The sequence below is a fragment of the Andrographis paniculata genome, unplaced genomic scaffold (genome assembly GCF_009805555.1).
Source record: "Andrographis paniculata isolate CXL003 unplaced genomic scaffold, ASM980555v1 Contig37END, whole genome shotgun sequence".
NCBI classification, from domain to species: Eukaryota; Viridiplantae; Streptophyta; class Magnoliopsida; order Lamiales; family Acanthaceae; genus Andrographis; species Andrographis paniculata.
The window spans coordinates 5,193,327-5,211,792 of record NW_026137570.1 but is presented as its reverse complement, the minus strand read 5'-3'; the positions used below and the strand labels follow the sequence as shown (position 1 = coordinate 5,211,792).

The following is an 18,466-nucleotide window of genomic DNA, read 5'->3' as shown; positions in this document are numbered from 1 at the left end:
CAAGTGGTATTTTCCACGAAATTTCTTTTTTCAGTTGATTACTGTCTCCCCTTAATGTCGGGAAATGAGATTCATCAAAGTGACAGTCTGCAAACCTTGCAATAAATAAATCACCAATTGTTGGTTCAAGATATTTTACAATCGAGGGTGATTCATACCTGACATATATACCTAAAATTTTTTTAGGTCCCATTTTTGTGTGTTGGGGTGGTGCAATTGACACATAAATAGTACACCAAAAAATTCGTCGATGAGATTTATTTGGTACTTTTTTAGATACCAATTGTGAGGGGTAATAACATTGATAACTTGTCAGCCTTATTTTTACGAGGGTTGCTGCATGCAATATGGTGTGTCCCAAAGCTGATACGGAAAGCTTAGACCTCATTAACAATGGTCTAGCAATTAATTGAAATCTTTTGATAAGGAATTCAACGAGGCCATTTTGCGTATGTACATGGGGAACATGATGTTCCATAGTAATCCCAATTGACATGCAGTAATCATCAAATGTATGTGATGAATACTCACAGGATTATCTAAACGTATTTTCTTTATAGGGTGATCTAGAAATTATGCTCGCAATTTAATTATTTGTGCAAGTAGTCTAGCAAAAGCTATATTGCGAGTACATAACAAACATACGTGTGACCATCGCGTTGACGCGTCAATTAGTACCATAAAATACTTGAAGGGTCCACACAGTTGATCTATAGGTCCACAAATATCACTCTGAATTCTTTCCAGAAAAGTTGGGGATTCAAATCCTACCTTCGTTGGAGATGACCTGATTATTAACTTCCATTGGGAATAGACAACACAAGCAAATTCATTTGGACTCAAAATATTTTTCTTTTTCAATGAGTGGCCATTTGAATTTTCAACAATTCGCCTTAACATTGCATTGCTAGGATGCCCAAGTCAATCATACCAAGTTTTAAATTCTCTAGTAGCCATTTGGTCTACTAGTTGATATGTTTCAATGACACTGACTTTTGAATAACACAGGCCAGAAGAAAATGATGACAACTTTTCTTTCACAATTCTTTTGCCATTCACAATCTGAGTTATCAAGAGATATTCATTTTCTGTCTCATTCAATGTCGATAATTGATGAATTTTCACAAAAAGTTTGAATTTTTCTATTAGAACAAAAATCAGATATTTCTGAAAATTTTCGAGTATGGAAAAAGTTAATAGAAAACCAAACAGGTAAGCGCAATAAATTTTTAGAACAAATAATGGTCTGAGTTTTGCCATAAGTGGCTTGATTCATTATGTGATATAACTAGACATAAGACAGTTTCCTATACACCTCAGCAAAATGGGGTGGCAGAACGAATGAATCGAACTCTTATTGAAAGGATAAGGAGCATGTTAAACTCTTCGGGTCTTTTAAAGAGTTTTTGGGGAAAAACTATGATTACAGTTGCATATTTAATTAATAGGTTTCTTTTTGTGCCATTTAAGGGTAAGTGTCTTGAATCTGTATAGCCGTGTAAGAAACTTGATCTTTCCAATTTGAAAGTATTTGGTTGTGCTGCATATATTTTCTATAAATGTGATAAACTTGAACCTAGAGCTATGAAATGCGTTTTCTTAGGTTATCCTTTAGGAGTAAAATGATATAGGTTGTGGTTAAAAGTTGAACTAGGTTTCAAAGTACTAATTAATAGTGATGTCACCTTTAATGAAAATGAGATGTCTTGTTTGAATGTGCCAAATACTGAAATAAATTTGACTTCTAATGAGGTTGAGCCAAATAAGGTAGAGCCAAATAAATTGGAAAGTTCTGCAATGCTTCATGACAAATCTGATTCTCATGATAAGTTGTCTGAAAATGCCTTACCTAATGTTGAAAATTCTTAATCAGAATATGAGAACATAGAAAACTACCAACAGACGAGAGATAGGACTAAGAGAACCACTAAACAACCCTCTATATTTGATTAATATGACTTGACTTCCTACGCTTTTAGTGTGTTCGAGACGTTAGATGGAAATGAACCTAAGTCCTATGATGAAGCCTTTAATGCTAAACATGTTGAAAAAGGGCTAAATGCAATGCATGATGAAATGAATTCCTTGCATATTAACAATACGTGGATTCTTGTTCCTAAGCCTATTAATTGCTCTATTGTTGACTCCAAATGGAGTTTCAAAGTCAAAAATGAAAATGATAATGTTAGATTTAAAGTTAGGTTGGTAGAAAAAGGGTTCACTCAAAAAGAAGGGATTGATTACACTGAAATTTTCTCATATGTGGTTAAATATAGTACTATTAGGATCATGCTTGCCTTAGTTGCTCACTTTAATTGGGAATTAAAACAAATTGATGTTAAAACTGCTTTCCTATATGGTGATCTAAGTGAAAAAATTTACTTGAAACAACCTAATGGTTTTGTAGATAAAAGTAAGCCTGATCATGTATGCCTACTGAAGAAATCTTTGTATAGCTTGAAAAAATCACCTAGACAGTGGAAAATTAAGTTTGATAAGTGCACGAGATCTTTAAAATTCACAAGAAGTAATTTTGATCATTGCTTGTATTTTATGAGATCAAATGATGTTCCTGTTTTCTTACTTATCTATGTGATGGCATGTTATTGATCAGTCCTTGTGTAAATACTATCAAGCATGTTAATGATTGTTTGAGCAAGAAGTTTGACATAAAATATTTAGGTGATGCAAAGAACATTCATGGTATGAACATTATTATAGATAGGGTTGATTTTACTCTTTTGTTGAATCAATCTGCATACCTTGAGAAAGTCCTGAAACAATTTTGTATGCCTAATGCAAAGCCAACTAATGTTCCTTTAGCTTCTCATTTTGTGCTAACCAAAGATCAATGTCCTAAGTCTGAATCTGATATGAATTACATGAAAGATGTGCCAAATTCGAATGTTATAGGCTCTGTGATGTATTTGATGATTTGCACTAGACCTGTTATTGCATATTCTATGAATTGTTTGAGTCGTTTCATGTCTAATCTTGGAACCGAGCATTGGAATGCAGTCAAATGGTTACTTAGATATGTATGTGGGGTCAAATGGTTACTTAGATATGTATGTGGTTCTAGTAACCTAAGGCTAAAATTTGGAAAATGTGTTGAATGAGTAAAATTGAGAGATTATGTGGATTATAACTATGCAGATGATAGAGACAGTAGGAAATCTACAACATCTTATGTATTTACTTTGTGTGGCTCATATATAAGTTGAAAATCCCAACGCCAACATATTGTTGCTCTAATTACTACTGAATCAAAATATGTTGCAATAACTGAGGCTTTAAAGGAAGCGCTATGGCTAAAAGGTTTGCTTTCTGAAATTGAAATATTGCGTGACAATGTGACAGTCTACTCTGATAGTCAGTCTGGAATCCAATTATGCAAAAATCATGTTTTTCATGATAGAACCAAACACATAGATGTTATGTTTCACTTTATACATGACATAGTTGCAAAAGGGTTAGTTAAGCTTGAAAAGATACATTCTCAATTTAGTCCTGCTGATATGGAAACCAAATACTTACCTGTTTATAAGTTTCACTCATGTTTAAATGTGTTAAATTTTGATACGTTTGATTAGAACCATGTTTGTTCTTCTTTGATAGCATGTATTATTTCTCTGTGATTAATATATGTTCTACTGGATTGACTTCGTTTTAAGATTGCAAGAATAATGGCGATGATGATAACATGTTCCCACTCCAGATTGCCCCCCAATGTAACCATGATGGTCGACCAGAAACAATGTGGATATTGTTGGTATGTTTCTGCCCTACCTATTTTAACTCCGACTCGAACAAATCCTAACCGACCCAACCCATTTGTGACCCGAGTCTGACCCGTATGATTCCTAACCCGATAAAGTGCGATCTGATTCTCAAATCTTACCCAGAAATCATACGCACCTATTCTTTCTCTCTTCTCTCGTTCTGTTCCAAAACCGAAGGGATAAAGATAGTGAGTTTTTCCTCTTCTTCGGCTCAAATTTGAAATATGATAGTTCCTCTCCATCGCCTTTGCATCAGGTATTTGGCTTCCCTAGCCTGGAGTAGTTTATTCAACTCTCTCTCACCTATAAATATAGGGTTACTCGGTGTGTTTGTGGGGCATGAAAAATAGAGAGAAACTTGAGATTAGAAGAAGGATTTATTATAGTACTTTGATGATACTATTTTTGGGTTCTTTCCACAATCCTTTTATGTTTCTATCCCTGTGTAGAGTTATGCCTCGACGATTGACTTTGCGTACCAACAATCGATCATGTGTGAAGTCGGCAACATTGGTCGACTTGGGGTGGTGAAGGGAGTGGCTGTGAATCTGAGCCTACCTGATTGATTATCTAATTTTCTTATTTATCTTCCTTACCTTCTGATGTTGCTTAATATGTACGGTTATCCGCTAATCAAGTTTTTGTGTGAGCTTTCTTGTGTTTACAGGTTACCCCCAAAGTCCAATTCGATCAAGAGAAACTCAACACGTTCTATAAGTATTTGTTGTTTTACAATAAAAATATTAAAAATAAATTCGAAAAGTATAGAACTTTACTTTTTAAAAGTATGTTTTCTAATATGAAAAGTACAAACAACACAATAATCTTCTTTCGACTCGATACAATTTATCGTTGCAATGGTATTTATTTAACACAATTCTTATAATTTTATGGGTAAATTATATAACATCCCCTCATGTTTTGGTGAAAATGCACAAAACACCCTGTGTTTTATTTATTACATAGAACCCTTTTATGTTAATGTAAAATTTGCACATAACCAAAACTAATATTTAGTTGTAAATATGAACATAATTATGCAAGCTTTATACAAATAAAGAGATAACTATATTCAATAGTCATTTATGAATATAATAAATAAATAAATAATCGATTAATCATTAATTTTATAGTTTTTTGGAGATAAATTGTTATATGATTTTTACAAAAACTATAAAAATGAAAGATTGATCAATTATTTATTTATTTATTTTATTAAAAAAACCATTTAAGATATTTTACCCTTTTTATTGTATAAAATTTGCATAATTTAGGTTTGTATTTACAACTAAATATTAGTTTTGGACGAAGATGATATTATGTGCAAACTTTACATTAACACAAGGAGGTTTCACGTAATAAATAAAATACAAGGTATTTTGTGCATTTTCACTACAAAGTGTTATATAATTTACCCCAATTTATTTGTATTTATTGTCGATGTAAGCTTACAATTTTTAATTCATTAATTGAGATTACAAGTTGATTGGGTACTCCAACAATAATTGATGTATTGACATCAATGATCGAAAGAGTACTGAGGAAGATTGTTTGTTCTTTATGAAAAATACCGTATTTACTTGGCTCTAAAAAAAACAAATCAATTATAATACTTTTGACATGTGAAGCTGAATATCTGGAAGCACCTTGGTGTGTATATGGGTTAAGGAATCTTTTGAGTAAGATGGAATTCGAATTAATAACATAGTGTTGTTTCCATTGTCTCCAAACACAATTGATTTTGTAAAGAATTTTAATATGAAAGAAGTTAACCCGGGGCCACATTATTTTATCCAGGTAGGCGGCGAGACAGTGGCTTTCCGGTATTTATATGCTTAAACCATACTTCCTACGTCTCAACTCAAAGTACCATTTTTATCATTTTCGTCTTTTCTACTCCAAAGTATCTATTTCCTATTTTAGTAAAAATAATCATACACCAATACTAAAATATCCTTAATTTTTACCTAAATTACAAACATACCATCACACATATAATTACTTTTTACATAAAATCAAAGGGCAAAAATGTCAAAACCTCTTACACACTCCCACTGACTAATGAAATATTATTATTTTTTAATTTACTACAAAACCCCAAAGGTCCCTTTAGACCGGGACGGAGTATATTTTAATCATTATACAGTCCACATGCATTTCAACTCATCAAATAATCGGTTTCGAAAATTATGAATTTAATTTATAAATTAAATTTTATCAAATAAATAAATAATCGATTAACCGAGTATCCGTCATATCTTACATGCAGAGGGTTGGTTGTCTCTTTGGGGAATATCTTAATTGATCGTATATAATTTTCAGTAAATATTTGTTTATATCCAATTTAGAACAGGATGGGAAGATTATGGCATATTGAAATTGGATCACAGGGTAGTTTGGTTAAGTTTGTTCTTTAGGTATTTGCTAGGATTATATTAGCTCCTTATACGATTAGACGCATACCATTATTAGGCGGCTAATTGATTTTGCTCCATAATTTTCATATATATATATATATATTACTGATCTTATTATTTATTTTTTTAATAAAGTTGAATTTTTGTTCAATTTTATATTGTAAAATATAATTTTTATTTTTTTCGATGGCATGAATCAATGCTTTGTCTAAAAGATATAATTTTTTTTAAATATAAAAAATAATAATACCTTCTCCGTCTCATATCTATTTATCCATTTACTTTGTACACTGAGTTTTAAAAATATTAGTATTATATTGGAATATAGCAGAAATAAAATTAAAAAGACTAAACTAACCTTATTAGTATATGATATAAAGGTAATTACATTTGTGTAATATATTATAAATTGGAATGATATTTGAAATACTAGGTAAATAATACATTTACTGAAAAAAAAAAATACAGATATTTTGTTATGGAATAGACCAATATGAAAAAATGAATAAATTGTTAAGGGACGGATATAATGAAATAAAAGGTACAAAATCTCAAATTACATTATTAAAGTGCTCAAAATATAAACAATGGGCTTCTTAAAATATGCTAATGCATACAAAAGTTAAGACACATGTGTGTTATTAGTAAAATCTCATCTCATCTCATCATCACTACTAGCAGTATTTTTACATGAGTTTATTTCTTTGAATTTGGCATAACGAGGTGTTCTTCTTATTTTTATTTTTTTTTCATGTAATAGTCGGTTGAAGAGTTTGAACTTGGCTAGTTAGTCATAATTGTATTAAAAGATAATCAAATAATTATATCAAAATTTTGGCTAAGGTTTATGGGCAGTGGTATCTTGGGACAAGATGAAAATATTTTTAGAACAAAATATTTGCAATCTTTTGGGTAATTCTAAAAATATAAAGAATAATATCTTTATATATATTAGCACATTATTACACGAGAATTTAAGAGAACCAAAAGACTAAATTTTATTAATAACCAAGGAAGAACTATTTTTCTCAACCAAGCCAAAGCCGTGAAACTGAAGAAAATCATAATACTAATAATGTCTCAAAATAATACTTAAATACTATGACAAAACTACTATGGGCCTAGGCCCAACCCAACCTAACAATTTATTAAAATAATCAAATAAGAAAATAATAAACTAAGGTACTTAATAATAAACTTAGGCTTCAGGCCATTGCCACAATTAGCTCAAAGCGCACTTGTACTTTCTTCCCTCATCGTGAATCAACTTTTGACTGCGCCCACCTCGTATCAACTGCATCTCCCTTAAGAACTGCCTTGTCTTCCAGCCAAGAGGTTGGGAACTGAGCACAGAACTATTCCTCGTCGATCCAAGTCGCATTATTTGGATGAAGACCACGCCACTGAATCAAGACTTGAGGAACCATAATTCCGGTACATTTGATCAATCATCTGTCCAGAACAACTTCAGGATCATAAACAGGCAGCTGCTCGACCTCTAGGTTGTCGGGTAAATGAGGCTTGACTGGATGATTGCCCAACACTCGACAAAGTTGAGATCCATGAAACACAAGATGGATACGGCTAGTAGCTGGAAAATCCAGCTTATATGCGACCTTTCCCACGTAGTGAAGGGCGCGGAATGGTCCATAAAATTTGGGCATGACCTTGTGATGGGTGCCTTGGCGCAAGCTGCCTTGGTGATAGAGTCTAACCTTCAAGAATACCAAGTCACCAACCTGGAAGGTGAGCACACGGCGATGGGCGTAGGCTGCCCGCACCATGTGATGTTGAGCACGTTCCAAGTGGTGTTTCAACTGTCACAGAACTATCTCGCGGCCGCCAAGTAACTCTGAAGCTGCAACAACTCGGCATTTCTCTGGCAAGAAACTATGCAGTGTGGGTGGCGGTCGGCCATAGACGGTCAAGAAGGGAGTAGTGGCAGCGGAAATGTGGGAGGTGTTGTACCATAACTCAGCCCATGGTAGGCACGCTGCTGATTTTTGGGGCTGTTACGAGCAAATACAACGAAGGTATGTCTCTAGTGTGCGGTTCAAAACGTCAGTTTGGCCGTCAATTTCCAGGTGGTACGCCGAGCTGCGCAAGGTCACCTGCTGTCCCGCCAAATAGTACTACATCTCCAAGGCTTCCCAATCCATCTGAATTTTTCCTAATGTCCTAAGCCATGCGACACCCAATATTATATCCACCCCACCAAGAGGAAATACGTGACAGTCTGCCTGCACTCTTGCTCCATTGATCTGTATACTCAATTTCGAGTAGACTCTCGTAGTTTCCACCTTGCGACCATCGCCTAGTACCACGTTGAATTCCTGTGTGGCGTCTACGTTTAATTTTGCATGTAGAATAAATTTTTGGGAAATAAAATTATGGCTTGCACCGTTGTCGATTAGTATCATTACCCTAAATCCAAAAAGACTACCACGGAGACGCATGGTTCGGGGTCGTAAAAATCCAGCCAAGGTGTATAAAGGAAGGGCCCCCTGTGTTGTTTCCTCATTGGGCGGTTGGTCACTTTCCAAGGTAAGTCCCGCCTCCTCAGTAAATTCGCCCTCTCTCATCTCCCTTAACTCCGCAACCCAGTTGCCTAAATCATCCTTCACCACAACATTAAAATATTTACTTTCGCATTTGTGGACTGGACTATAAGGTTGTTTGCACTTGTAACAAAGCCGTTTCTCTTGACACTCGCGATACTCGTCTCGACTTAATTTTCTTGTGCTTTCTTTTGAAGAAGGGGTTAAAGTGACTGATCATTGCCCCCCCCCCTCCCACAATATTGCTGCTAGTTGAATGGCGGTTCTCTAGCCCTCCAGCTATGTTTGAGAAGATACTGCTTTCAGCTCGCCCAACCAGTGTCGAAGAGGTTTTTCGCAGGTAAAATTTTGCCGCAGATCCATCTTTCAACTCCCATTCAATGTTTCTGCTTACGCGGATTGTAGATTCGAGATCCGGGGGCTCCACTAACCTTAACTTATTTCTGATAATTTATTTCAAGCCCCCTAAATAATACCTAAGGCCTGCACTTCTGTCAGTGGTTGAGCATGAGTAGCAAGTTGAGTGAATAAATTGACATATTCATCAACGGAACCTATTTGCCTTAACGTTACCATTCTCTCATACGGATTCCCCATGAATTGATGGCCAAACCTTGTAACCAATGTCTGTGAGAATTCGATCCATGAGGCAGAAGCATACTTCATCATATGTCAACGGGACCAATGGAGCGCCACATCTTCCATCGCCACTCGCGCAAGACTCACCTTAATCTCCTTAGGGACTCCGTGTAATACAAAGTGTTGTTCGGCCCTAGCAACCCATCCCAATGGGTCGTGGCCATCAAAGCTAGGGAGTTGCGCATCCTTAAGCTTAAAATCAGTTGTCGGAGTAGTCCACGTTCCTCCAACATCCTTAAACAGACGTGCTTCCCCGCTGATGCCGGCAGCCCTCGTCAACAAATCCGTTGCCTCACCTCCTCCCGCTATAGCTCCCTGTGCCGCCGAGCCCCTAATAGGTGTATTTCGGCGGCCCATGTGGCAACAGCCTAAGAATCGTATTTTGCATGGCTGCTGAAACTTATGTCTTCAGGGTATCCACTTGTCGATCCACCTTTGATTCGAGGCGCGACAATCCTTCTTGTTGTGCTTTCATGCATGTTTGAAGTTCCTCCAAGGCTTCCTCCAAAGCTTCAAAGCGCTGCGTATTTGTTAGCATCATCCTCCTCCGCTAAGATCCGACAGGTCGGACCAATTTGATAACATGAGAACTTAAGAGAATCAAAAGACTAAACTTTATTAATAACCAAAGAAGACCTACTCTTCCCGACCAAGCCGAAGCCGTGAAACTGAAGGAAATCGGAATGATAATAATGTCTCAAAATAATACTTAAATACTAAGGCAAAACTACTATGAGCCTAGGCCCAACCAATCTAACAATTTACTCAAAATAATCAAATAAGAAAATAAAGAACTAAGGTACTTAATAATAGACTTAGGCTTCAGGTCATTGCCACAATTAGCCTAAAGCTCTTTTTTCCCTCGTCGTGAATCAACTTTTGGCTGCGGGCATCGCGCATGAGCACATCTCCCAAAAAAAAAACCTCATGTTCATTCTATACTACGGGTGTGTTTGTTTGGGGGATTGGATTTTAAATACACTATTCATCCCATTTTTTTCTCCCAAAAAACATCAAATCAAACACCTATTTTTTATTTTTTATATTATACTAAAAATCAATTTTACATTCAAAATATTTATATCATATCATACAACTATTCAAATTCAAAACTTTTACTATTCAAATCCAAACCCAAAATCCAAACCCCCGAACAAACACACACGTCGACTTGAATTTCATCTTGCCTCAAAGTGTACATGCTGCCATGAGGGGAGGAGACAATCGAACACCTGTTTTTATTGTCGGCCCCAGCTAGGGACGTTAAGTAATTTTTGGTTTTCTTTTTCAGTTTTTCTGCTCATTTTATAAAGAAGTGCAGAATTATGCATGACTTTATCCCACTCAGTTTGATTTTTCAAACCTAGAATGTATTATGTAATAATATATACGAGACAATGAAATATTAAAATATAACGTAAGTATAGTATTTAAGTAATATGCATTATATATATACGTGTGTATGTATAGCCGAAAGAAGTGCTTATATAAGTATTTGAAGTGTCACAACAGAGTAAAATAAATTCATCGTCCAAGTAACACTTGTTGATTAGGATGACCAATTCACATTTATTGGACAATGGGACTGGACGATCATGAATTGCTTGGCACTTAATCATCATCATCATCGTATATAGTCAAGCATTGCTTTCAAATTTGGAACCAAAAATAAAACTGCATCAGCATATGCTTTACATGTATACTACTCACTGTTTTTTGGTATGTAAAAATGAGTTAATAATAAACCTATTAGACAGAGTAAGCCTGGTTAGGGTAAACAAGGAAGGATCAGGGTGGGTGTCTCTCTCTCAATCAAGTTAGCTGTTGTTATGCATCTGTGAAGAAGATGACACTGATGCTTTCAATTTCGAATTCCAATGAGATGATCTCTTCTTATGGTTGGATAGGCCAAGGCCTCTGACTAGGTCGCTGTCGCTGGCGCTCCCTTCGATCAGCTTATCGCCAGTGTCTGAGAATTCTTTCGTCCACGATCTCAATGGGACGAGATGGCTGTCATCCTTAGACTTCTTCTGTTTTTCATACCGTTTCACATTTTCGGATATCTGATGGAAAGTTTGGTTGATTCTTGCAATGCCTCTCTCCACCGGTTCTACGACGTGTGACACTGTGAACTTCATGTCGTCCACCATCTGCGAGTGATTGATTCATTATTAGAGAAAGAATCAGGAAGACAGTACCTACGTAGGTATGTATGTATGTATGTACAATTGTACATATATACAGAGTAGAGTAGAATTATGAATCTCACAATTCCACCGCTTCCAACAACAACATCACGGACACTCTGGTGGAGTCTTGGGCGCTGCCGTCTCTCTTCATCGTGCTGGGAAAACCGACCTTTGGTGAATCTTTGACAGTCACGAACCTCTTCAGGATCAGGTGGGGATCCTAAAGATGCATAGTCTGCCATCACAGCAACGTTTCTTACGCATCGCTCCCCTCGTTTGTATGGCACAGCCGGAAACACATAAAGATGTACCACTGAAGCAACACCCATCTGAACCAACATCAATATTCAGAAATTTGTTAATTAAAGAATGATAGCAAGTTCAAAGTCAACCGATGTATATCACTTATCTTCTCCGAAACAGCAAAGAGGCAGGCAGTCTATCAAATAACTCAATTGCAAAACCACAAGTTGGTAGGATCCAATTTACATTGATATAGTACTGTAAAACACTCTTGTCCGAAGAAAAAGAACCTTATGGATGAATTTTGATTATTGCTTTGACACTATATAATTCCATCTCTCAGAAGAAATGACAAGGTAGGAAAAATTATTGACCAGTTAATGATTCCATTGCTTTTATATACAACTTGATACTGATTAGCACATGTCCATGCATAACAAAAGCAGAATTGATTTTCCACAAACCTCAATGCAGATGATATAGTCCTGTATGCGTGTTTTCAAAACCTTAGCCAGAGGCCCTTGCAAGGCTCCAAAAGAGAAGAGAAAGGCCACAGCAACTCCTTGCCACCATGTCAAGAAAACAATTGACTTAAATGTTAAGAACTTGGCCAGAGGTTTAATTGGTGCCAATTTATTCTTCGTCACAGCATAGAATTGCACGAGGCAGTACAGCGCCCAGGTCTGGCTGAAATTCAGAACCACTGCCAAATATGGATAACTGCAGGCAGATTACAAATTTAAGATTATATAAAGATACTTAAAACTCTTCTTGTGAAAACTACATGGAAAGATTTCAACTGGTTTCAATAAATATATAGGCCAGTACAATCAAATGTAAATAGAAAGGCAAAGTCAAAGTCAAATGACATTGGCTAAATTGCCAAGCTGAAGAAACAGGTATGAAGTAAGCAACTTACGCATATCCCCACTCAAACTTTCCTTCCCCATAAACACCCAAATGCTGAAAAAGTACTGCCAGTAGGGCACAGATCATCTTCAATATCATCTGTGGATGTAAAGCTTTAGGTCAGCTTAGAACACAGAAATGATCATACAAGGTAAGTCTTTGATAATGGAGGGCATACATATTGAACAATGCCAATTTTCACAGCTTGATAAAAATCAGAGCCAAGCTTCCAAACCCTTATGCAGCAATTCAACGGAAATGGATGTTCAACAACTCCATAAGCATAAGCATCATCTAAAAGAGGTACGCCAGAAGTTGAAAAGCCGTGACTTTCAAAAAATTCAATGGTACTCGCTTCTCCACCTGCACAGCGCAAAATGTATTTTCCCTTTAAGATGCTTATGCCATGTTTACATACACATTTCTTTAACCTTTGACACTATTCATCAATAGTAAATTTTTTCAAAAATACATCACCTCAAATATTTATTCTCTCACAAAACAGCACATTGAACGCTCAACCTTTTACTACTTCCAAAACTCCAGAAACCACAAAGCTGATGCGGTTCTTTCGGAAGACTTCACAAGATTTCTACTATTCACAAAAAAAAATTTCTCCAAAAACATCATTTCAAATACTTATTTTTTATTTTTTATATTACATTTAAAATAAATTATATATTCAAAATATCAAATCAACTCCTATTTATATCACGTCAAATAACTAATCAAATTTAAAATTCTACTATTCAAAATTAAAACTCAAAATACAAACCCAAAACAAATATGTTTCAAACAAAAAATATAAATTTGTGTAAGATTAATAAACACGAATTTTTTAGTCATTTTTATCTCATTGATATGACATTATTGTAAGGTACCCTGTACTTTCACAGACATAATTGTAACAAGGGAAAACTCTATTACACATTGCCACATACTTGGATCATCTAATTTACAAATATGATTAAAATATTACACGCAATGGTATCATCAAATCAGGTATCATCAAATCAACAGCTATGAGAAGCTTAATTCTTTTAGCCATGAATTTCGAAGGAATATTTTTCTAGATTGATCCTTAGAAAATCACTAATTGAAGCACCATTTCTCATCATGCACAAGAATTTATTCTGCATAAATTCAGTAAAATGAGATATATACGTATATTTATGGATATATCTTTTATCAGAATATGTTCAAGATAAACACCTTCCAGAAAATTATAATGTTAGAGAGCAAATTATTATCAGAAGACATACCTAAACAAGCTATGAGGTACCTCTCGAAGCAGTATAAGGCAAAAGCTTCATAACAATCTCGAATAATTTCACAGTTGAAGGCTTCATCCGAATTTACTAGTGACAAAAACTGTCGAAAAAACATAACAACATCAACAAGAAACCTAACCACAACCACTTCAAAGTTATCACATAACAACAAATCTTTCATGATGCTTTATGAATGAATGGATGATGCAAATACAAGTCCTCAGCCAGGTATTATTACCGATTCCACCGCATAAACAGGGACCATCAGAATGAGACCAATCAAGAACTTCTGCTCCTGAATCGAACAAAATAAAACTCATAATAAAATGAATGATGAACTAACTAAGAAAGACAGAGAAACAACAAAAGCAGCTTTCTGAGATTTCAAACCAAAAACAAATCAAATGCACAAGTAATAGTGCTAATCAAATTACACAAAGAAAGATATATGTTGCCAAATTAGAAACATGATTTAAAATATCAAGTCAAGACTAACCTCTGGCTGATTGTAAGCAGCCAAATGCTCAAAGATGAGATACATGGAGAGAATTAGGGCAACCACTGCAAATACAGCAGCGCTAGTAACTGCCAAGCTATAGAGTGAAGAGGTCCCAGCATTGACATTGACAGGCCAAGATTTTGCCAATCTATCCGTTGATTCACCCAAGTTAGCAAGACATAGAATTGCAAGTAAAATTCCCTTCCAACTCATGGCAAATTAATGCAAGTTTCTGAACACATCAATGGTTATACGGTTCCATGAACTCCTTCAAACAAGACCCACAAAAAATTCCCACCTAGCTTAAACAACACAGGACACTAATCCCTCTGAAAACCTGACCAAATTGAGAGAAACAAGCCGAGAACGAATTAATAACCGACGGCAACAGCTAACCATCGATAAACCTGCAATGAAAATTAATAACGTCAAAACATTTTGATGGTTTGCCCTAACGTATCATATTCATCAAACAACACAGCGGCTCAACAAATATACCTTCCCACAAAAAAAAAAAAAAAAAAAAAAAAAAACACCCAATTCGAGAGAAAATAACAGTGCAAAATACGCATAAAGCCTTATATGACTTCCGCCACATTGATTATTCATTACTAAAAGTAGGTCAGAATCGAACCTGTTCCAGGCCAATTTTTTCCCCAAATCACCGACAATAATAATAATAATAATGATGATGATGATGATAATAGAGTCCCAAAAACTACGAATTCGCTTCTCGTGATCCAGAGTGTGGATAGATGTGCAGTCCTCTCAGCTCACTGTCCCGATAATGAACAATCTTCAAAATCCAATGTTTTCGAAAAAATCGAAAGATAGTTCTCTGCTCGGATTGAGGAGCTTGGAAACCCAGGCTCACGTTACTGCGAAAGCACGTAATGGCAATGAATCGGGTATGCCACGCCCTACCGAAATCCGACCCGGAGTTTTTAATAGCCATTGCTTCGACCCGACCCTATCCGAGAGATACATTTGGACCAAATTTCCCTATTTTTGCAGCTATGTACATGTTATATTTCTGCTCCATTTTCGGGGCCGAGTTTTTGCGGTGTTTTATGTATTTTGACTCTATCCGAGAAATACACGTAGACCAAATCTCCTTATTTTTTGCAGCTGTGTATATGTTATATTTCAATAATTAAATTTTACGAGATATTAACAACACATTTTTTTCATGACTATAACCACCCCTCGGATGGACATTTTGAGATAAATATTTAATAAACTCTTGTTATATTAGAATGATAAGTGAGTTGTTGTGGTGCAATAACTCAAATGTTGGAAAGATATATTTATAGACAAATTTTGAATAGATATCAAATCTTATCCATTAAAAAAATTTAATCTCAAACGTTTATTTAGATTTCAAAACACTCTAGTTATTGAATCAAAACAGTTTTTTTTTTTTTACCAATCTCAATTATCTATTTTGTATTTGAATGTAATCTACTTATCCAAATCAAAGCAATCGGAACCGTTCCTTTGGATTTCATCTTCATTTCATATGTTGGATGGATATCTATGTTATCCAAATAATTATTATACGTTATAAATTATAAAAATCTACTTATCGTCTAAGTAATCTTGATCATTCGTTTGGATTTCGTCTTCATTTCATTTTGTTGGATGGATATTTATATTATTCAAATAATTATTATATATTATAAATTATAAAAATTTACTTATCAATGTCCTCATTCGATAAGATTTCATTTTCATATTCGTTGGATGAATATCTATATTATCTAAATAATTATTATATATTAAAAATTATAAAAATCTACTTATCCATGTTAGAGCAATCCTGATCGTTCGATTAATTTCATCTTCATTTCATCCATTAGATGAATATCTATATTATCCAAACAATTATCATATATTTATATTTTATCTAAATTTTTTATTATATAAATTAGTGGGCATTCAACGAAGGTTTATTTATCAAACATATATTCATCCATCAAAACAATATTATTTATTCAATATAAGTAACTTTTCATCGTTAGATGATGAAAATGTGAGTAGAATTTTTCATGGAGTTCATTCAAGATGATGAAGCAACAATCTTCATATTGATCCAAAATAATGTTTATCTAGAACAGTTACTTAATCTCTCTCAATTAATCCATCGAGGTTTTATCTCAGGTCATCAACTAATTAATTGTGATCATGGAAGTTCATATCGTAATTTATATAATAATTATTTTTCAAATAATCTTTTATATAATGAACAAATGTTTCCTCGACGATTTTGAATGTCTCAAAGCCTGTTTCTTCGTATTGTTGATGCGGTTAAAGATCATGATCCTTATTTTCAACAACGAATAGATGGTCTTGGCAAACTTGGCTTGTCAACCTTACAAAAGGTAATTGGTATTTTTTTTTGGGTGTTAACATATGGTGTACATGCAGATTCAATTGACGAGTACATTAAAATTGGTGAATCAACGACAATTGAAAGTGTTAAGAGATTTTTTCGTGCCATCGTTGAAATTTTTTCAATTGAATATCTTCGACATCCTAATGCTAATGATATTGCAATGTTGCTTCATATTGGAGAATCTCGTGGTTTTTTCAAGTTGTTGGACAGTTTAGATTGTATGCATTGGAAATAAAAAAAATAAATTGTACTACTGCTTTCACAGGTCAATATGTAGGTTGTAGTGAATCACCAACTATTATTCTCGAAGTTGTGGTTAATTATGATCTTTGGATTTGACATGCATATTTTGGTATTCCAGGTTCTAATAATGACATTAATGTTTAGAATCCTCGCACTTGTTTTCAAATCTTGCTCTAGGTATTACTCCTCCTGTACATTATAACCTTCAAGGGAAAGAATACAATATGGGGTATTATTTAGCTAATGGTATTTATCTTAAGTGAGCTACTCTTGTGCAAACTATTTATGATACATGAGGTCCGAAAAAAATACTTTTTGCACAGAAACAAGAGTCTTGTAGAAAAGATGTTGAGTGTGCTTTCGGAATTCTACAATCACGTTGGCATATAATTGTTGGAATTTTTCGATTTTGGCAAAAAAAAAATTCTGCATGATATTATCACTACTTGCATTATTATATGTAATATGATAATAGAAAATGAACGAAATTTCAGTGCACCTATCAGAGAAGCTTTAGAAGCAGCACCTCATTAGTGGAAATGACAACCGATGAAACCATCCAACTTCAACAGTTTCTTGTCCGATATAGATAAATTAGAGATAAAGATGTTCATTTCGCACTCCATAATGATTTAATAAAGCATATATGAGAGCAATATACACTACAAAAAAAAATAGTATATTTGTAACGGAATTTCGTTCCTAAAGTTCACGTAGCTAACGTAATTTCATCTCTAATTCCGTCTCTAATATCATTAGTAACGAAAAAAATGAATTTAGGAACGAAAAAAACCTTGTTACAAAATTGATAATTTTTTGTAGTATGTCATATTTTATTTGAACTATGAATGCAATGCATGTTTAATATTATGTTATCTTTGTTTAATTATTATATCATATTTGTCTTGATAGCATTTAATTATTTATTTAAAAATATTTTATTTGTAATAGTTATTAATTATAAATGTTAATTTTCATATGTAATTTTTAAATAAAATATAAATTATAGTTTTGGTTATAATGTAAAAATAAATTAAAGTTATGGTGTAATTTATAAATATAAAAATTATAATATAAAAGATAATATACTTTTTAAAGTGAAAATTATAATATACTTTTTAAAGTGAAAATTGAAATTTATGATTGAAATAAAATTACTGCAGATCAAGTGCATTTTTATTGTAGCTACTGCAAAAATATATTGAGAGGTTGTAGATGGCCTAAATAAGCGGAGATAAATAAAAATAAGATGCCCGTTTCATGTTGGTTAAAAAAATTCAGAAATGCTAAGATTAATCTAAGTTATTAATTGTATGTAATC

General features: G+C 34.2%; 1 protein-coding gene and 1 pseudogene across 1 annotated transcript; one reads left to right on the top strand and one right to left on the bottom strand.

Annotated features, from left to right (window-relative positions):
* Positions 1–11,051: 11,051 nt before the first annotated feature.
* On the bottom strand, positions 11,052–15,429 carry LOC127250661 (protein LAZ1 homolog 1). Its single transcript, XM_051274043.1, has 9 exons — positions 15,142–15,429; positions 14,505–14,914; positions 14,247–14,303; positions 14,000–14,108; positions 12,916–13,100; positions 12,748–12,836; positions 12,293–12,548; positions 11,666–11,914; positions 11,052–11,546 (listed from the first exon to the last, which is right to left on the bottom strand). Exons 2-9 carry the CDS (start codon positions 14,718–14,720, stop codon positions 11,214–11,216), a joined length of 1,494 nt encoding a protein of 497 aa, XP_051130000.1. The 5' UTR covers positions 14,721–14,914; positions 15,142–15,429; the 3' UTR covers positions 11,052–11,213.
* Positions 15,295–17,738, top strand: LOC127250164 (uncharacterized; annotated as a pseudogene).
* The last annotated feature ends 728 nt before the right edge of the window (positions 17,739–18,466 follow it).